Source organism: Abramis brama, assembly GCF_963993115.1.
Source record: "Abramis brama genome assembly, chromosome: 16".
Taxonomy (NCBI): domain Eukaryota; kingdom Metazoa; phylum Chordata; class Actinopteri; order Cypriniformes; family Leuciscidae; genus Abramis; species Abramis brama.
Window position 1 is genome coordinate 30,872,298 of NC_139978.1, and position 22,785 is coordinate 30,895,082.

Here is a 22,785-nt window from a genome sequence, read left to right on the forward strand (position 1 = left end):
TGCGTTTTCCTGAAAATAATTGCACACCTTAGATTAGAATGTTCGTCAACCAATCAGATTCAAGCATTCAACCGCCCCCTGGTATAAATATTTATAATGGATTGTTTTTTTCTTGTAATCCTGCAGTATGCCATTTGTAAAGAGCCCCTGATTGAGTTGTCTAATCCGGGCGCCAGCGGCTCACTCTTCTACCTGACCAGCGATGATGAGTTCATCATCAAAACCGTCCAGCACAAGGAGGCCGAGTTCCTGCAAAAACTGCTTCCAGGATACTACATGGTAGGTCTTGGTAGAGTAAAGAGTCATTCATCTCTTTAGAAAAGAAACCTGAATAAAACGCTGTGATTCAGTAGTACAGACTGTTTTGTTCTAAAAAAAGACCATTTTTATTAGGGCTGTGAAATGATTAATCGCAATTAATCGCATCCAAAATAAAAGTTTGTGTTCACATAATATATGTGTGTGTTACTGTGCATAATTATTCTGTATATATAAATACACACACATGCATGTAAATATTTAAGAAAAAGGTGTTATTTATATATAAAATATTTATATTTATTTATAATACAAATTATATATAATATATATACAGTATATTTAAGCAAATATTTCTTAAATATATACATGCATGTGTGTATTTATGTATATACAAAATAATTATGGACAGTACACACACATATATTATGTGAACACAAACTTTTATTTTGGATGCGATTAATCGCGATTAATCATTTCACAGCCCTAATTTTTATATATGATTATGTTTTTTGAATTTTAATTATAACACAAATATAGGAATCACCCCCCAAAAAAAGGTACACACATAGCTCAAATTTGTTTAAAGACAGGAATACTTAATAATTCTGAGACCGTAATAAAAAAATAACAAATTACACAAAGATGAAGAAGAGGACAAATATTATTCAGAGTCCAGAGTATTATATAATTACAATATTCCTAATATAATAGGATGAAGAGGAGGGTCCAAATAGTCCAGGGGTTCAGACCTTATACAACTGGCCTTGTTTTCTGATGTAATACATAAGTAAGACGCTCTAGTGGAATCAACTCAGAAATAACCTTATGCCAACCTTTAAGTGCTTTGTGACCTTTGATTTTATGTTACCCTTTCTCATTTTCACCTTTCACTTTACCCTTTCACATTTGTGCAGAAGTATTTAAAGCAGCCAGTATAGGTTTACTTTTTGTGGCTGAAATAAGCCATAAATATTTCCAAGCAGACACAAACGTGTATTTAACATAATTTTTTTTAAGATAATCTTTCAAATAAATTTAAAAATAAATAATAATATTTAAAAATTATTAAAATAATAATAATTAAATAATATTTAAATATAAAAATAATAATAATAGAAAATTATATTTAAAAATGTTTATCTGGTTTTTTTTTTTGTGTGTGTATTTTTGTAGCAAACAGGCCATTGGGTCACCCAGTGCATTATATATTAGCTAGTTTTGATGTGAAACGCTGCCTCAAAAATATTTATACACTCGTTTTGGTTGCTAAATACGAGTAATATGTACATTTTTAGGTATCTTACTGTTATACATGACTATTCGTCTATTCTTCATGGTCATATACAGTACGTATGTCCTCTGTGTCTCTTTTTCCAGCCTTTCCAGTTCAGTATTTAGTGTACACATTACACCAGAAAAGTTTGTTTACGTACATACTCAACAGTTGTCTTGCTGTTATAGTTAAAAATTGTAAAAATAAAAAATTTGGTTTGTGATAGAGCCCTAGAATGACTTAAATTTGACTATAATCATTAGGATAGAAGAAAGTATTTAAACATTGAAAAATGACTCAAAATTAAAAAGCCGTTTCACTTTCTCAGAACCTCAACCAGAACCCAAGGACTCTCCTACCCAAATTCTACGGCCTGTACTGTGTTCAGTCTGGAGGAATCAACATTCGTCTCGTGGTTATGAACAACGTTCTGCCACGGTCTTTAAAGATGCACTACAAATATGACCTGAAGGGCTCCACGTACAAGAGACGGGCTTCTCGAAAAGAGCGGGAAAAGGCCTGTCCCACATATAAGGACCTAGACTTTGTGGACATGCACGATGGCTTGTACTTTGACACAGAGACATATAACGCCCTGATGAAGACGCTACAGCGAGACTGCCGGGTGAGTACTACCCCATTTTGACATTTTTCAAAGAAAATGTGAATTGTGTCTGCTTTTGGGTGGTTTTCAGGGAACTGCTGTGGTTGCTGACGTGATTGGAGTTTGCTAAGCGTGTTGCCATTAGAATATAAAACAATTTGAAAGCTAAGCAACAATGGGGAATCATGAGATGGATAATTTTCACAGATTTTGTGATGGCCTATACCTTGAATTAGGGGTGTGACGAGATCTCGTGTTACGAGATCTCGCGAGATTAAAACGCGACGAGATTTCTCGTCGAGGTGAAACTTTGTCTCGTGAGTTAAAAAAAAAAAAAAAAAAAAAAAAAAACTTTGTCTAGTGAGTTGTTGTGATGTCAGCGTGATGGAGCGTGAGGGTGAAATTTGTATTGAAGATGCCCCTGCCACTTTTAAATCATTTGTGTGCCGGGCCAATCACACACACACTCCGCACACACACACACTCACTGTCCCTCGCTCACTCACTCACTCACTCGCGCGCACACACACACACACACGCTCACTCGCGCGCGCACACACGCACACTCACTGTAACCGCACACTCACTGTAACCGCACTCTCACTCACTCTCGCTCACACTCAACCCGTCGTGGAGGACCGTTAAAATTAAACATGCTAGTCTTTCTGTCATGATGTCCTGAAGCATCACAGACGCGTTGTCGCCCACTATGACACACTATACGAAATGAAACGATCGAATCTTGCGTCCCGACGCCCGTTGTCCTTTACGAGTCTCCACGAAACGGATCGTGCCAAAATCGCGCTAAAATAGTGTAATCTGAACCAGGCAGGTAATAAACATTTGACCTATCACGCAAAGAACCTATTAAAGCACTAAGACATGGGAACAGTATAGCTAACATTCACATATCACAAGTCATATCGACATCGCAATATTAAACAATGTTATCGCACATCGGAGCTTTTCCTCATATCGTGCAGCCCTAGTTACTGCCCAAAGGTCTCAACTGCTGCCAGAAATCGTCACATGCTTATATTCTTGAAAAAGAACATGACCATATCTTAGGCTTATCTTAGTTAATTTATCTCTTTTTCATGCTTGAAGAAAAAAATTGTTTCTGTTTGAACTTGTAGTTTTGAGAGAGCAGTACTTTGATTATGGATACACACTTACTTTTTGCATTTAAAGTGTTATTTCAGTTATTTATATTTATTTTATTTATACTGTTTTATTTTTTTATGTTCGATTTGTGGAAAGGAGTTAGATTTCTCATGTGAAATCGTACAGGGAGAAGTAGAGTTTATAGCAAAACATTTTGCAGTGTTTGCATGTCCTTTACTGCATAGAATTCATTAAAATAGAAGTAAAATAACATTCATTACAAGCTGATTTCAAAATGCACATAAATTGTTTTGCATTTTGTGATTTTCAGTTGAATAAAAGACTATTTTCCTTTCATATATTTCATCATTGAGGATTTCTTAAAAATTGTGTAAAAATCTCGTCTTGTCTCGTTCTCGTGAACCCAATCTCGTGTCTCGTCTCGTCTCGTGGAGTAAGCGTCTCGTCACACCCCTACCTTGAATTAATCAAACCTGATAATCTGAGTGTCACTGCAGTGTTTTAAAGTTTGTTACAAATCATTACAGGGTACATGCGACAAATCATGTATCATATGGCTTATGTTTCACTGTAATAAATTCACAAAAACAGAGGAGGGCCATCAAAATATCTTTATCTGACACTTATATTTTGCTTTTTACATTGCTACTCTGTTTCAAATAAATGCTGTTCTTTTGAACATTCTGTTCATCAAAGTTTCTGGGAAAAATGTGTCACATTTTGAAGAAATGTTTCTTAAGAAGCAAATCAGCACATTAGAATGATTTCTGAAGAATCATGTGACACTGAAGACTGGAGTAATGATGCTGAACGTTCAGCTTTGCATCACAGGAATAAATTCAAAACAGTTATTTAAGTTAATTGTTACTCCAACCTTTTGAATAGTAATGTACATGGAGAGCTAATTGCTTGTGGTCTTACACAAGATCACAAAAACCCTCATTACATGAACACTCATGAGACAAAAACATGCATTAAAAACCTTAAAACACACACTTCAACACTTGATACTTCAATCACGAAAAGGGTAACAATCAGGTAACTAATCTTTTTACATCTCAAGACAATATGTTTCTAAACGCAACAAGAAAATCAACAGCATCAATGTAAATAGATCTAGAGAAGGTCAAGTGATACAATTATATTAAGTATGATTGTCCCAGTGCAGAATGGGACAGAACCACAAAACCACCAGCTATGCTTGTTGTTTCAACTTAAAATAAAAATAGTATAACATACTAGAAAGGCTGCATTAAAATGCATTTTTAGATACATTTTTTGACAAAAATGTTGTTTTTCTTGTCAGATTTTGTGTGTTTTAAAAAGTAAGAGCAGTTTTCTAAAAATGGCATTTAGATTTGCCAAGATTTTATATAAATCTGCACTTTCATTGTTTTCTTTTTTGGACTGCTGAGAGTCTTCTGCCCCTCTAATCAACTGTAAAGATGTTTAGTCTCATCCTCGTGCACAAGCGCGCATGCAAGACGCCACAGTATCATGGGAAACAAGTTCATGATAGTCTTCAGCTCCACAGTAGCTTATTAACAGATTCAAAATGTGCTGAGTGGCAAACCTCTCCGTTCAGCTGGGAAACAAACCGCATAAATCCAGTCTGGCATTCCTTTCTATTTTCGAAGATTGGGCTGTTGACATGGTCTGGTAAATACTGTTGTTTTTCTGCATGATTTTTTTTCCAATAAATGATAATGGTTAAAAATTAGAGGGTATTTTCCCTCCTAGACATTTTCCATTACTGATTAACTTACTTGCCCTAAATTGCTTGTTCTTACAGTATTTGACATCTATACTGTAGATACTGTAGATAAGCAACATTATTTTGTTCCCCAAGGAAACCTGCTGTCACAATGCTGAGACGTTGTGGGTTTTTGCCATGGTAATGCTATGTGTGGTTGTTAAGGTGTTTTAAGGAGCATTGCTAGGTGGCCACCTAAGGAAACACTACTACTAAAATTAATGTAAAATAGCTGACTCAGATACACTACCTTTCAAATTTTGGGGTCAGTAAGGATGATTATTTTTTATTTTTTTTAAGAAATTGATACGTTTATTCAGCAAAGATGAATTAGATCAAAAGGGAACGTAAAGAGATTTAGAATTTTACAAAAGATTCTATTTTAAATAAATCAACTTTCTATTCATTAAAGAATCCTGATAAAGAAAATGTATCACATTGTCCACAACAATATTAAGCAGCAACTGTTGTTGATTGATGACAATGACGATAATTAAAAAAAAAGTTTCTTGAGCGCCAAATCATCATATTAGAATGATTTCTGAAGGATCATGTGACACTGAAGACTGGAGTAATGATGCTGAAAATTCTGTTTTGTAACACAGATAGAAATTACATTTTAAAATCTATTAAAACAGAAAACAGTTATTTTAAATGGTAATATTTTTTCACAATATTACAGTAGCATAAGAAACTTCTTCCAAAAACATTAACAAATATTACCAACTGCAAACTGTTGAATTTGGTCTTGGAATATTATTATTTATTTTTTACAAGTGTTTGAGTTCATACAAAGATCATTGACTTCTCATCGGCAATTCTAAGCAATCAGTTTGGTAAAAATACTATACTAAAATTGCTAGTTGTCTTTTTACTTTTCTTTCTGTGGAAAACAAAATATATTTTGAAAAATGTCTCAGTGTTTTGTTTGGGATTGGAACCCCACTGACTTTCAGTGCATGGACAAAATCGGTTGAAACATTCTTCATAATAACTCCTTTTGTGTTCCACTGAAGAAAGAAACTCATTCAGGTTTAGAACGATTTTTGGGTGAACTATCCTTTAAAGTCTTCATTTGCTTCAATTAAAATAAGCTCATTTGTCATTTTTGTTTCCTATTTGTGCACCTCAGTATCTTTCAAGGACAAATGCAAACTCTGACATGTTTTCTTTTACTTTTTAAGTTCCCCCAAAACCGAGTTGCAAGTAAACAGTCCGGTAACTAAATTACCCAAATGATTGTGGCATGATGTTGAAGTGTCCCAATGCTGCATTAGGTAACCATCTGTGGTCGCCTTGTGCTTCTCGAATTCTTCAGCAGACCTGGTGTCAAGCTAAGTTTCTTACTGTTCATTTGTTTACCAACAAACAAGCCTCACAACAGTGCCATGGCGATGGCATTCCAGACATGACCTGTTGTTGAAAAATCTTAGAGACAGAATGTTCCCTATATAACAGTTTTTGGCACATTAAGCATGTACTGACCGGCCGGCCCCAGTGAGCGCTGAGCTAAAAGGATCAGCCGTAATGCGAGTCACAAGAGGGCCGAGGGAAAAATGAGAACTCGAGTTTCACACAGTAATGACCATAGTTGGGGACATTCGGCCCGCTGTAGTCCACCTGTGATCTAACTTCAGCCTTTGAGAAAAATGTAGTCTTTTATGAATTGAAATTCTTCAAACTGATGGCATCCTTTTAACACTATACTGTGTAAGAAGAAATGTTCTTTATGCAAGGAAACACAAAGTGCAGTTCAAACACATTCCCATGAGTGCTGTAAGATTTTATTGTTAGCTTTTCCTTACGTCCTGTGCAGAAACTAAAATGAACACTAAGCAGAAAGTTTCTCCTGAGTAAGCAACACACCCTGGGCCTCAACTGCAGAGCACAATAGAGCCAAATCTATAAGAATCAAGAACAAGCCTTTAAATGGTTTCTGCAACTCGTCATTGAACAGACAGCGCAGCCCTTGTGGGATTTCAATAGTAGCCTATAAAGAACTACACTGATATTTAGGTTTGATTTTAATCTTGCATGAACAAATGCTCTGTTAATATTAGTCACCCCTCAAGCAAAGATTCAGTTTATGAACTATGAAAAGGAAAAAAAAGAAACAAGGAAAAAAAAAAAAGGTTACTGTGTGGCTTTATAAAACACATGGCACAAGAGATTCGAGGGAACAATTATTAATAACTCCGAAGAACATACAGGAGAAAAAACAAAGCTACTACACTTAAACATTGAACAATGAACTGAAAGATCTGAGGGCTTAAATACAGGGAGAGTAATCAACATGAAACAGAACAGGTACTAATTAACAACCAGGGAAACTAACGATAACTGGGAACATGTTGTGTGTGTGTGTGTGTGTGTGTGTGTTACATAGAACCTTTGTGAAAAGTTTGGTTCATGAATGTTTAGTGGAAGATTTCTGTGCCTAATTCTTGAAAAATTTTAATTTAGATGAAACGTCTATTAAATACAGGCACTGCTAATGTAGCATCATTAAAAATCATTAAATTTAAAATTTTTTAAAAAAATCCTTCAACATTTAATTATATTGGTGTTGCATGGGAAATTTTATAGACAAAGACTAGCACGAAATTTGAAAATAGATAACTTTATTCATACATTAAAATATAAACACATTTTTATTTTTCAAATGTCACGTTTCTTATGCTCAAACACTCATTATGTAAGTTAAGACTTAATGAGAAAAAAAGTCTTTTAGTTGGGTCACATGTGGTCACATACCTCATGTTTACATACAATATGAACACAAGTGACACATTTTTCGTTGAACTGATGTTAATGAATGACCAATGAGTGTAAAGAGAATCTATACTCATTACATCTGACTCGAACGATGGCAGCACACCAAGCAAAACAGGCGGTCTTGATAGTGGTATAACAGCACGTCATTGTGGACTGCCGGCCCGAAGCCCAGGTTTTTTTTTTGTTGTTGTTTTTTTTTAGAAAATACACTTTACATAACAAGTATCTCAAAACAGGAAAGAGCTTTCACATAACACCAACCGTTCACATCTGTTCCCTTTTGTATTCGCGTATTGAACTGGTCATGTTTACAGTTTATTCTATATTTGTACTTTTTATATTTTGTCAGTATTTTGTCAGATCATGGAATCAAAAGAGCTTGATGTTCAATGAAAACGTACTGTTATTTTCAGAGCTTCCTCCCCAGTTCAAAAAGGCAAAAACTGTTCAATTTGAACTTCTGCAACCTTTTGACTTCAGACAAATGAATACATTTGAGTACGTGATCATTTACAGTTACACATCAACAACATGTATTCAGTCTTAAGCCTCACGAAAATGTGTTTTTGACTAAAAGTGGATCCTTAGGGAAAAATACTAATACGTATGATATGACCCCTAAAAATTTCTCATTTATTTTCATGTTCAATTAAAAAGAAAGTAGCTTCATCTTAAAGAGTGCCATTCATTATGTAAATATGTAGTAAAACCAGTTTTAAAAATGAGACTGCCTTTTGCCACCCATGTTATTTGTGCTACTCACGCTTACTTGGGATTTCATAAAAAGGAGTATTTATTCAAATTCCTCCTCTGAGCAAATTGTTACCCCACCCAAAAAATGATGTAAATGTAAATTCCTTTCATTGCAAGGAAACCTTTGACCCAATGACTCCATGTGCCAAACAAGTGGTACTACCTTCCACTGCGGCCTTTTTTGGGTATTACTGTGACCTAGATGAGGGCCCATTTGGAGGCTTTTAGACGTTCTTGACGGGATGCAAAACAAAGATGTTGTGTGTCCCTATTCAAATAATCCATTTGAATATGGGGGATACGAGAGGAAAAAGCTTGTCATGCAAAAGTGAAATCATGTTAACCATTTATTGGTTCACTGCTGCAGATTTTACCTGCTTGTTTGAGTTTGTTTCATTTAAAGCCAGAAGTAAACGACCTGAAGTATTTAATTTAGACATAGTATTATACACTAACAGCCTTAAGTGCACATGGGTCTCTGCGGTTCACTGTAAAAAAAATCCCGTAGTTTTTACGGAAAAAAACTGGCAGCTGGGGTTACCAGAACAATTCCGTAAAATATACAACAAAACAGTAATTGCTTTTACCGAATAACATGTACATTTTACAGTTTAAACCAGCATATAACACACTGGAGTTCTGTTATATTTACTGGTTTAAACTGTAAAATGTACGTGCTATTCTGAACAACATGTCAATTTTACAGTATAATCCAGTAAATATAACAGTAAATTTCAGTAATATGATATAAAGTTAATTTACCGTCCTATTGAAGTATTAATATCTGTTTTGTACACTGATAACCACCAATCACAGCAGTGATGAGAGTCACATGATCAATCAAAGCTCAACACAAGCAGTTCTTCCACAAGAAAGTTAATACTAATATATATAGAAGCTGCACAGTGTCATTCACACAAACATTAAACACCATCATGGTAACACATGAAATTTTAAAAATGCAATAAACATTAATTTAACAACATTAAATGTAACATAAACCCCTAATGTACATAACTGATTAGAAAAAACGAAGAAAACTATGAAGAAACAAACATAGTTATTTCAACAAAAATACATCAAATGTGAAGTGTCACAGGGAATTGTGGGAATGTCAATTTACGGTTTTTCACTGTAAATTATACAATGAGTTGTTTTTTCACTTTCAAAAACTGTAAATTTAACGGTATGTTACAGTAAAATTACATTAAATGTACCGTTAGATCTATCACAGTTATTTACCGTATATAGTACGGAAACTTTCTGTTAACCAATTAACAGTTTTTCACTGTAGCATTTTTACAGTCTTTTACCGTTAAAATTACGATCATTTTTTACAGTGTTTGTTTCCATTCATATAGGCTGAGATCTTTGTTTGGCGGCCTATCGATGACTAATGCTGAAATTTTCTGTTTATAGTAGTTACAGTTGTATCTTACCACTGATAAACAAATCACTTTTCCTCTGACTAATTTCTGAAGATACTGTACAGACTTTCCCCAGAGTGTAATCTTAATGTTAGTTCATTCAGGTTTTCATTTTGAAGTGACTCTCTGAGCTTTTTGATCATTTTTATTTTTCATTTAATTGCACTCTAATGCTTGCTATCACATTTGATACATGACACCCTGGATTAAACCTACTAAATTAGATATCTGTGAAAACTGACAGGTGCCGGCATTTTTGCGCTATCATTGCTGTTTTTTCAGTTGTTACTAAAATTGTGTATTAGGATAATGTGCAATGCCGCAAAGTAGACGAGCTTAGAGCTGTGTTAGTGAGTATTCACATCATGGTTATTATAGTTAACAGAAAAAAATATATTTACCCGCTTTGAATGTATATTGCCCGCCATGCACAGTTTCTCGAAAACCACCGGAGTGGCGGTGGTGCCAGGGCTTGAGCCTGTCATTGCTGTTTGCAGCTATATTTTAGCTTGATTTACCAAAATAAATTTCTAAATTCATTTCAATTTAATACTTGAAATAAATATAAACTTATAACTGAATATAAATATAACTGAAATAAAACATTTCAGTGTATACATACAGTATATATTATTTATATTTATTATTTATTTCAGCTAGTGGCCTAATAACTAAAACTTAAAATTGTAAAAAATATTTTTAAAAATAATAAAAATGACAAAAACACACAACAAAGTTACTAAAACTTTAACTAAATTAAAAATATAAAATATAAAAATAAAAACTAATTCAAAATAATGATAAAAACTATATTTGTATCTCAGTTACACTAAATTAACTCTGGTTCACACAGGGAATGTTTTTGTGTTCACAAACAGCTAAATGGAGTGCCGTGGAATTGAACAGAATATAGAGATCTTGATAAGTGCCATTTTTAACTTGACATGCCACCTCAAAAAGCTCATCGTACAAGACTTTGACAATGCAGGGCTGATTCTAGCAGCCCTTGTTCTGCAAAAAGCCTGACATGAAACATCCAAACACATATTTATTCTGTTTATTTGGTGTCCTGTAGCAACCCTACAACCCCCCCCCAAATATTAACTTGGCAAACACAGATCTCACAAGACTTTTGTAGAATGAGGGTTACCATTTTGACAAAAGGAAAAACAGCAACAGTGGCCAACAAGGCAAGGTACATTAACCAGGAGGATTTTAGCAATGGCGCTCGTCATATTGCGCGTGAGATTCACAGTGTGCTAAACGCTGTGTTGTATTTCCTGCAGGTGCTAGAGAGTTTTAAGATCATGGACTACAGTCTGCTGCTGGGGGTGCACGTTCTGGACCAGAGTCACAGAGAAGGAGACGTCAACAATGTGGACGGGAAGAGGATCGTGGGACAGAAAGTTCTTTACTCCACCGCCATGGAGTCCATTCAGGGAGACGGCAAGGCAGCTGAGGCTTTGACCACCGATGACACGTGAGTCCCTGACACACAGTGTTTAATATATTCAAAATGTATGTGTTGTTATGTGAATAGACAGAGAATAATGCACATAGGTTGCAAATACTTGTTTTTAGTAAAAGTGTTTTTTTGAAAAACTGGCGTATTTCAACTCCCAAAATCAAAAGAAAATAATTAGAAATTATATTTTGTTGAAGAAAATTTAATTATTCATCTATAATTATTAATTTTGATATATTGTAAAGTATTTATAATGAATTGTAACTTGACTATATTAAATAATTATTGTAAATATATACATATAAATTGTAGTATTATTTTAACTGCCTTTCATTTATTATTTAATTTATTAATAGTTAAATAAAAAAAAATCCTTAAATTGAATTTACATTGCATTAAAATCATTTTAAGAGTAATGACAAGTACAAATAATAATAATAAAAAACATGTTAGCTAACACAAAATAAAATGTTGCATTAAGGCAATGAAGATAGAAATTGTCACAATGATAAAAAAAAATCTTAGGTTATGATTATTTTATTTATATTTTGGATGGAAATGGCTTGTCTTGATCTTGCAGTGTTTTTAAGAGATTCCCCAGCCACTAATAAACATAATTTACATAACATTATAATATAATATAACTGTTAAATACAGTTATAAAATAAAATATTATATTATATAATTTATATATAATATATTTTATATAATAACACAATGTTTTTTTATACAGAATGGGAGGCATTCCTGCAAAAACACACAGGGATGAGAAACTACTTATTTTTCTAGGCATTATTGACATCTTGCAGTCTTACAGGTAAGTCTGGTGTCAGTTTACAACAAACCCAAAAGCCCAAATGTCATGTTACACACCAGCTTACAGCATATTAGCTCACTGCAGCTTCTTTAATTGAACTCCCTTATCCCTGACGAGATCTCTCGCTCTCATTTCCCTCCAAGATTCATGAAGAAGCTGGAGCACTCCTGGAAGGCACTCGTCTATGATGGTGTAAGTCTATATGTCTCTCTGCTCCCTTCGTTTATGAATAGACTATTCATACCTCTGGGGAATTAAGGATGCTTCCTGGTTTGATTGTCATGTATTCTCTTTCTCCTAGGATACAGTGTCTGTGCACAGACCGGGTTTCTATGCAAACAGATTTCTCAAGTTCATGAGCACCAGAGTATTCAGAAAGATTCATCGTAAGTCAACAATACGAGCAAATTAATCGCAAATATTACATGTTAAACATCATATTTTTTCCAAAATTCATATATTTTTAAGAAGGTTTGGTAACACTTTACAAAAAGGCCTCATTCGTTAACATTAGTTAATGCATTAGTTAACATGAATTAACTTTGAGTATTTATTTTTACAGCATTTGTTAACCTTTGTTAAATTTTAGTTTTTAAAAAAAGACAATTTTGCAAAAACAAAAATGCTGTAGAGATATTGTTCATTGTTAGTTCATGTTAACTACTGTAGTTAACCAATGGTAATAAATGAAACTTTATTGTAAAGTGTTACCAAAAAATGTATACAGTGAGGAAAATAAGTATTTGAACACCCTGCTATTTTGCAAGTTCTCCCACTTGGAAATCATGGAGGGGTCTGAAATTGTCATCGTAGGTGCATGTCCACTGTGAGAGACATAATCTAAAAAAAAAAATCCAGAAATCACAATATATGATTTTTTAACTATTTATTTGTATGATACAGCTGCAAATAAGTATTTGAACACCTGTCTATCAGCTAGAATTCTGACCCTCAAAGACCTGTTAGTCTGCCTTTAAAATGTCCACCTCCACTCCATTTATTATCCTAAATTAGATGCACCTGTTTGAGGTCGTTAGCTGCATAAAGACACCTGTCCACCCCATATAATCAGTAAAAATCCAACTACTAACATGGCCAAGACCAAAGAGCTGTCCAAAGACACTAGAGACAAAATTGTACACGTCCACAAGGCTGGAAAGGGCTACGGGGAAATTGCCAAGCAGCTTGGTGAAAAAAGGTCCACTGTTGGAGCAATCATTAGAAAATGGAAGAAGCTAAACATGACTGTCAATCTCCCTCGGACTGGGGCTCCATGCAAGATCTCACCTCGTGGGGTCTCAATGATCATAAGAAAGGTGAGAAATCAGCCCAGAACTACACGGGAGGAGCTGGTCAATGACCTGAAAAGAGCTGGGACCACCGTTTCCAAGGTTACTGTTGGTAATACACTAAGACGTCATGGTTTGAAATCATGCATGGCACGGAAGGTTCCCCTGCTTAAACCAGCACATGTCAAGGCCCGTCTTAAGTTTGCCAATGACCATTTGGATGATCCAGAGGAGTCATGGGAGAAAGTCATGTGGTCAGATGAGACCAAAATAGAAATTTTTGGTCATAATTCCACTAAACGTGTTTGGAGGAAGAAGAATGATGAGTACCATCCCAAGAACACCATCCCTACTGTGAAGCATGGGGGTGGTAGCATCATGCTTTGGGGGTGTTTTTCTGCACATGGGACAGGGCGACTGCACTGTATTAAGGAGAGGATGACCGGGGCCATGTATTGCGAGATTTTGGGGAACAACCTCCTTCCCTCAGTTAGAGCATTGAAGATGGGTCGAGGCTGGGTCTTCCAACATGACAATGACCCGAAGCACACAGCCAGGATAACCAAGGAGTGGCTCTGTAAGAAGCATATCAAGGTTCTGGCGTGGCCTAGCCAGTCTCCAGACCTAAACCCAATAGAGAATCTTTGGAGGGAGCTCAAACTCCATGTTTCTCAGCGACAGCCCAGAAACCTGACTGATCTAGAGAAGATCTGTGTGGAGGAGTGGGCCAAAATCCCTCCTGCAGTGTGTGCAAACCTGGTGAAAAACTACAGGAACGTTTGACCTCTGTAATTGCAAACAAAGGCTACTGTACCAAATATTAACATTGATTTTCTCAGGTGTTCAAATACTTATTTGCAGCTGTATCATACAAATAAATAGTTAAAAAATCATACATTGTGATTTCTGGATTTTTTTTTTTAGATTATGTCTCTCACAGTGGACATGCACCTACGATGACAATTTCAGACCCCTCCATGATTTCTAAGTGGGAGAACTTGCAAAATAGCAGGGTGTTCAAATACTTATTTTCCTCACTGTATATTGCATAAACTAAAATGATCTCAAAAACAAATTTTAAGAGATTTATATCAAACATGAAGAAAATATGAGTGTTGTTTGCATGTGAGAGTCGCTGTACAAGGATGCTACAGTTCAAAGAAGTGCATTGAAAAAGATGATAATCAGTCATATTTAAATCTTCCTGTCAATGACAAAACTCAAGAACGGAAGTCAGATGTAGTAACCAATACTCTTGCTCAACCTTTTTTTTTTCATTAGTCAGAATATTTTGAAACATTACATCAGTGCGCACAATAACAGAACTTCTCCTTCCTCTTTCTGAGATGTTCTTCGGCTACTCGAGAAGTCCGATACTGTATTTCACCCCCCTTAATATGGTTCTTATAACCAATATTAATATAACACAATGTAGATTTATATTTCCCCTTTCTAATAAAGTTAGACAGTGGGCCGAGATTTCGTTTCACGGTCTAATTGTCGGCTGCCAGGTAACAGTTAGGGGAGAGTTATATCATCATATTTTCAGTTCATTTAGGACAGTGTCCATAATTAGTCTCTTTGTCACACATCCAGCAAATCGCTTCTCCCCGGGCAAGAGGGCGCGTAACTCCATATCAGCACTGAAGTGTTCTTCTCAAGAGGTGCTGTCCCCACAGAAGGAGGAGAAGACCGAGGAGAGTGTGGACAGACTTGGAGGAGCTCGTAGTCTTGCCAGTCTGGATGGACAAGGTGGGCGGCACTGACTATATGAAAAAGGTTGGGTTGAGGGCTAAAGGGCTTTTCACACTTGAAATGATCATCCGAGGGATAATTTAAACTCTGGATTAACATAATCCTTGGTTATTATGTTTTATATTTCACACTTTTCATATTTTACACTGGATTAGCTGATTATTGTACATCTTTAAAACCTTGGTTAGCATTCTTATTGGCTTTTTTATGAGGACAGAAACATTAGCCAGGGTTAAAAATGCCTTTACACTGGGGTTAAATGATACCCTGGGTTAAATGCAGTGTAAAAAGCCCTTCATTTGCACCCCATCCCAATACCAAACACAAATGGTGACATACTTGCAGACATCAGTTCTATTAATGTTCACAGATATAAACAGGAAGTGTCTGATTTTGGAAAAACCCTGAAAAACAAGCTACTGTGCTGTCTTTTTTCCAGACAGCCATTTCTTCCTCATTCATTTCACATTTACTAGCTTAACACAAACCTTATTGCATTGACTTTTTGTGCTGATGTATGTCACTGGTTTAGAGCTGCTGCAGTGCTGGGTATGAATTATAATAAAAATGTAATACCTTGCCGTTCAAAAGTTTGGGGTCAGTAAGTTTTTGTTCTTTTTTTTTAATTTTATTCAGCAAGGATGCATTAAATAGATTAAAAGTGACAGTAAAGACATGTATAATGTTACAAAAGATTTTTATTTCAAATAAATGCTGTTCTTTGAACTTTCTGTTCATCAAAGAATCCGGAATTTTTTTTTTTTAGCAACACAGCTGTTTTCAACATTGATAATAAGAAATGTTTCTTGAACAGCAAATCAGCATATTAGAATGATTTCTAATAGATCATGTGACACTAAAACTGAAGTAATGATGCGAAAATTTAGCTTTGCATCACAGGAATAAATTACATTTAAAAATATATTAAACTAAAAAGTTATTTTAAATTGTAATAATATTTCACACTGTTTTTGTTACATTTTAAAGCATTGGTAAGCATAAGAAACTTCTTTCAAAAACATTAACAAACCTTACCGACTCCAAACTTTTGCACAGCAATGTAGTAACTTTCATATATTGTACATTTATTCAGGAAATCACCTCATGTGATGTCTCTGTCGTCTCATACCACAGTGTTCTGGTCCTATAACCGTCCTGACCTGGTCCCTCAGACTCCTTACCCACATGAAGCCTCTTCCTTGAGAAACACCCTCTCCCCGCCCTCTATATTCGTCACAGATCGGTACCTGAAGGCCAGATCTAATGAAAGGTGACACCTTTCACACACATCTCACAAACCTTCAGACCCATAAACCTGACACACACCTGTTAGCTCCTCACATCTCCTTCTACTTCTGTTCCCTCCACAGAGATACATAAAGGAATAGTTCACCTAAAATAATAATAATTTAATAATTTGTTACATTTATATAGCGCTTTTTCTGAGACCTCAAAGTGCTTTACATAGAAGGGGGAATCTCCTCAACCACCACCAATGTGCAGCATCCACTTGGATGATGTGACGGCAGCCATATTGCGCCAGAACGCCCACCACACACCAGCTTATTGGTGGAGAGGAGACATTGATGAAGCCAATCAGTATATGAGGATGATTAGGAGGCCATGATAGACAGAGGCCAAGGGGCAAATTTGGCCAGGATGCCAGGGTTACACCCCTACTCTTTTTCGAAGGACATCCTGGGATTTTTAATGACCACAGAGAGTCAGGACCTCGGTTTAACGTCTCATCCGAAGGACGGTGCTCTTTTTGGCAGTATAGTGTCCTCGTCACTATACTGGGGCATTAGGACCCACACAGACCACAGGGTGAGCGCCCCCTGCTGGCCTCACTAACACCTCTTAAAATATTAACACCAAAATAAAATATATGAATTTGCTAACACATTCTCATGGAATACAACTGGAGACATTTTAGTCACTCTTTTTCATGCAGTTATAATAAATGGGCTTCAAAAAGGAGACAAATAAGCACTAAAAAAGTATCATAAAGGTAATCGTGTGACTTGGGCGTCATATGATTGTGAACTTTATGTGATAAACAGACCAAATTTAAGTGGTTATGCTTTAACCAGTAGTCTCTGAACCACAGTGAGAACCAGATAAATTAAATTCATCATCTAATCATTCAGTGGTTTTGTGAATTGAATCAATTGATTATTTGACAAGATCTGACTCAAAAGAATGATTCCTACTCAAATACAACTTTGCTACTTCTCTCATGAACACACTATTCAGTATGAAAGCTTGTTTAAGCCACGGAATAAAAGAATAAAAAAGGTAATCGCGAGTTTTTATCTCACAATTCAGACTTTATAATGTATATATCACAATTTTGACTTTATATCTAAACTCAGAATTGCGAGAAATAAAGTTAGAGTTGTGAATTAGAAAGTCAGAATTGTGAGGGCAAAGGTCCGAATTGTGAGATATTAACTTGCAATGGACTCTTTTCACATTTCTGGGGTTTAGAGGAAGCGGAAGTCGTCGTAGTTGGTTAAACTTCTATAGCGGTGAACGGGAGACGACAGCAAATATCTTTTTTATATTTCCATTTTGATCCAATAGCAAAAGAAAAAATCTGTGATAGAGTTTCAATGACTTTTCAAAAGAGGGAAAAAATATAGAGAGATTGATACGTTGGTCAGAAGAGAGAAAGATGTAAAATTTGCTGTCACTCACTTTATTAGAAACACTCTCTCAGCGTTAATTCGTTTTTTGTCATTTACTGACAAGGTAATATAGCACGATATATAGCGTTATAAATGTGTGATAAATATTTACAAAATTAAAATATGAAAAACTAGAGGTTTTGGCAACACATCATCACAGTCTATGAATAGGGGTCATTTCTAGAAAAAAAAATCAGTAGATGAGATGTGAGATATGAGCCCATTTATTTTGTGGCAGAAACAATGTCTGTAACAATCTTCCATAAATGAGCTTGATATTATGATTTTTTGAATTTGATTTATTTCAAGTTGTATATAGACTACTTTTAAGGTGCTTTTGAGTCCTTTTTGAAGCCTAAAAACCTTATTATTGTTGTAATTGCATGGAAAAGAGCAACACATACTTCAAAATCACTTTCAAGAATGATAAGTAAATGATGACAAAAGTAAAAAAAAATTGTGTGAACTATCCCTTTAACTAAGTCTCTCTGAATATAGTCAAACAATGCCACAATGTAACACTTCAAGATGGATTTCTTTGATCCGCTACAGCTGGCGTGAGCGACTGACCAGGTGTTGTCATGCTACACTTGTTCTTCTGCTCAATTCTTTGTGTTTGGTTTTCACTGATCTCCTCACCTTTGACACACACCTGTTTTAAGTGGAATTCCTGTGAAAAGGCCTCATAAATATTTCACCTGCTTGCTAAGGACGAATATAATAGATTGTTTTATGACACAGAATACCACAGAAGGGGGCATTCGGTGCTTGAACAATGATTACTGAGTTAGAAGAGCTTTGTCAGATGCTATCTTGTTGACTTCATCAATATAATAGATTAATTAGCGGTCCTTGCATGCTGAATAAAAGTATTCGATTCTTTCCCAAAAAGTCTTACTGACCTTAGACTTGGAAAACGTTTGATGAAGTCCAGGGTGAGTCTGTGTTAATGAACACCCTGAAATGTGTCACATGCGCAGAGTGCTTTACGTTCACGAGGTGAACAAGGGTCTGGTTGCCATGGCATCAATTACTCAAGAGATTATTGCAGGCAACAAAAACATAAGCACATTCCGAAGTGGATGTAGATGGCCAGCGCTCATATGAAATGTGTCATGGTAATGATGAGAAATATTACTGCTGAAATGCTTTCTATTTTCGTCTCCCTGTCTCTGTCTTAACACACGGCCACACACATTCCCTCAGATCAGAGTTTTGGCATTTATGAGACCACCAGCTTTGCTCAATATTCATCCATCATGTTTTAAGGACTCTTAATTTGTCCTTGAGCTTCTTCCTACTGTTCTTCTGATTCATTGCTGTTGTTTCCTTTCAGATGTGCCTGCTCGACTTTTACATTGGAGGACAGCGCCATCTGTCTGACGTCTGAGCAAAGCACCATGGACATGGATAGAGATGACGACTCAGTGCTGGATGTCTACTTTGTGAGTTTCTGCATTACAGTTAGTTGATTGGATCTTGAGGGATCTATGGACCTTAATCAGGGTCATATTGAAAATAAAGTTGCGAGGAACAAACGTATAGTACGTTCAGTAGGTTGTACTGTCATATGTTTTTTGCAAAGACATATTTTCAGTGTTTTATTAACTTAATTATCAATACTCAGTAGAATCCACTGTACTTTTATCCCTCGCAGCCTTGTTTTCACTCACTCCAAATAAAATATGTCGTCTACTCTGTATAAGTTCCCTTAGATCTGCAATGATATTTTCAAAAATTAAAATTAAAATATCTATTATTGCGTAATACTGTATAAATAGTAGTGTAAATGGTTGATTCTGATTTGTAATACTGAACCACTTACCTTTTCCTTATACTTTATATCACAACTTTATAAAAAATAATTGTATAAATATTTTATTTATAAATATCAGATTCAATTCTGAAAGTTATTATAAGGTAAGGGATATGGTTAGTCAGTCAATATTATAAATTGTAATAACAAATTTAAATAATAACTTTATAATATAAATGATAACTTTTAGAACTTAATCTGATAGGCCTATTTATAATTGTTTTAAATTATTATAATATATTAATTGAAAAAAAAAAATATATATATATAAACTTTTATTATGTTGTTGATGATCCTTCCAGTATTTTATAATAATAAATGAACAAATAATAATTATTGTATATAAATAAAAACTTTCAGAAATGTATGATATTTAGAAATATTTATAAATGATTACAATGGTTTTTTTATATATATATATATATAAATATCAGATTAATTATAATTATTTATATTATATTACAACATTATCTTTTTATTATTATTTTAAAAACATTTTTTTATATATTTTGAAAGTTATACTGCCACTAATAACTTGTAACTGTTATAAACTTTGATCATGTTGTTGATCATCTTTCCAGTGAGGCGCAAAATGAGATGTTTCTTCATCTCTCCCCTGGATCCTCATGTGCCAAGAGCGCCCCCTGCTGCCAAACAAATAAAAGAAGTCAGAAGAAGAAAGTGCTGACTTGTGCCAATACAACAACTACAAAAAGACATCTGTATCTAATCCCAATGCTAAACATTTCCTTGGACTGTGGCTATAAGATGGACATCCAACCAAAAGCAGATTGTGCTTTTGTAGCCCTGAACTTCTCAGCAGCGAAAGAACTCTACGGATGAAAGGTAGTCAGAGACTGAAGACAGACGTGACGTCATTCGTTGTTTCGTAGACATGCAATAAATACACTCCTCTGATATGCAAAGATGGTTTCTAACAGCTATCCTCTTTACCTCTTAAAGGATCTAGTCTTTAGTGATCTAGATGCAATGCTTGTGATTCAAACTCTAGCTAACAGAGCTGTTCAGATATTTTTAAATGTGCAATTTTTCATACATTATACAAGTGTGTGTTATGGTAGTTCTCCTCACTGGAGTAATAATCCTGATGTTTTATTTCCAAGGAAACACACAGTTTCTAGGAAACAATGGAAGTGTGACTTTAGTTCTCAGACATCTCTTATGAGCACAGATGTGTGACGTACTGTAAATGTAGGAGTGTAACTTCAGTCATTCTCAGATTTATGCTGGCACATAAGCTCCTGATAATCAAGAGTGGGACTCGCATCAACAGTGTATCATTTACATCTTATCCAGATGCCAGAATGTTTTTATGTGCTGAAATGCAGATGAGAAGTCAATCTTTCATGTGGGGATTGGGTGAGTTTCATACACGCATAATACATTCTCTCAGGAGATCCTTTTCCTAGAGCCGTCCAAATGATTGCTTGATGTTATGCTAGTGCGCTTCTGATTTTAAATGCCATGTCAGAACTGTCTTTTGAATATTATTATTGCACCTTTGTTTGTTTTGAGGCCATAATTTATTAAATCATTATTATAAATTAACATTGTGTTGGTCTGAATTTCATGTTGACCAATATTTGGCCATTTTGAGATTATCGGGACGTGCTGATAACCAGTTTCACTTGGTCGATTTACAGTGTTGGATGTTGGATACCGATCTTAATTGGATTTTCATGGGTGTTTTGAGTCAATAATTGAAAGATGATGTGTTTCAAATATTTATAGCCCTGATGTATTTTGTATATATCGTAAAACTCATCCATTGGTTAGGTTATTCCCAGGGTGTTTGTGGGAAAGTTCGTCCTGTGTGGCTGTATGCTGCGTTTCCCTCAGAATGTCCCTGTGATCTCATTTGTATGCAAATTAGCTGTAGGTATAAAGTTTTGTTCCACAGTCAGAACTTTGGGTTAAGATTTTTTGAAGTCCGACACACTGACATCGCTGCTGAAGACCTATACACCACTACCTTCAATAAATTCTTCTCTCCACAAGAGCTCTGATCAAGCTTATGCATTAGAGAAATCTATTGGCTAAATCTAATCTATTCCATTTTGGTAAATATGTATATATTTCAATTCCATTAAAGTGTGTTGTAAAATGTGCTGTAAAATGTAGAAGTTTGAAGTCGTCAGACTTTTTAATGTTTTTGAAGGAAGTCTCATGCTTTACTAAGGCTGCATTTATTTAATAAAAAATACTGTAAAAACAGTAATATTGTTAAATATTATTACAGTTTAAAAGAACTGTTTTTGTATTTTAATATTTTTATTTATTATATCATTACTCTAGTCTTCAGTGTCACATGATCCTTCAGAAATCATTCTAATATGCTGATTTGCTGCTCAAGAAACATTCCTTTATATTATCAATGTTGAAAACAGTTGTACTGCTTAACATGTTTGTGGAAACTTTGTGATTTTGTTTCTGATCAATTTAACGTGTCCTTTCTGAAGAAAAGAATACATTTATTTCTTTATAAAAAAATGTTACTCAAACAGTAGTAAACAGTATTATTAACATTATATTGCCACTCTGTTCACTTAGATGTCAAAATCAGCATTGTCACTTAAAGTATCTCATCTTTAATCGCTTTTTATGTACAGTATACATGGTGACAACAGGGCATGTATAGTGATTTATTGTCTTTATCAATAACCGTGAATATATTGGTGATGTATTCAGAGAGGTTAAAAGATTAATCCAAATCCAACAGTTAAATCTAAGGTTAAAGTAGTTAAATAAACAAATTCAATATATATATTGGGTTGCAGGATGTTTTGTTATGAGCGTAACACCTTCCCCCAGTTCTTTCTGTTGGAGAGTCCTTCCATTCTAGAAAGTACCAGTGAGACCTCCAGCACACCAGCTGTTCTGAGACACCCCCTCCCATCAGGTGGCTCTGGACATTTGCTACTGATTTCTCAGCTGTCATACCCTCTCCCTAAATAGACCATA

At 35.0% G+C, this 22,785-nt stretch overlaps 1 protein-coding gene across 1 annotated transcript in view; it reads left to right on the forward strand.

Moving 5' to 3' along the window:
- The window catches only part of pip5k1bb (phosphatidylinositol-4-phosphate 5-kinase, type I, beta b), a 45,018-nt gene extending 23,288 nt beyond the window's left edge, over positions 1-21,730 (forward strand). Inside the window, exons 6-15 of the mRNA XM_084138587.1 lie at positions 127-279; positions 1,863-2,159; positions 11,258-11,451; positions 12,170-12,253; positions 12,397-12,445; positions 12,555-12,639; positions 15,139-15,294; positions 16,432-16,567; positions 19,324-19,432; positions 20,385-21,730. Of these exons, the coding sequence (XP_083994713.1) occupies positions 127-279; positions 1,863-2,159; positions 11,258-11,451; positions 12,170-12,253; positions 12,397-12,445; positions 12,555-12,639; positions 15,139-15,294; positions 16,432-16,567; positions 19,324-19,432; positions 20,385-20,387 (1,266 nt within the window). The 3' untranslated portion in view covers positions 20,388-21,730. The remainder of the gene's footprint in view (positions 1-126; positions 280-1,862; positions 2,160-11,257; positions 11,452-12,169; positions 12,254-12,396; positions 12,446-12,554; positions 12,640-15,138; positions 15,295-16,431; positions 16,568-19,323; positions 19,433-20,384) is intronic.
- Positions 21,731-22,785: the final 1,055 nt, after the last annotated feature.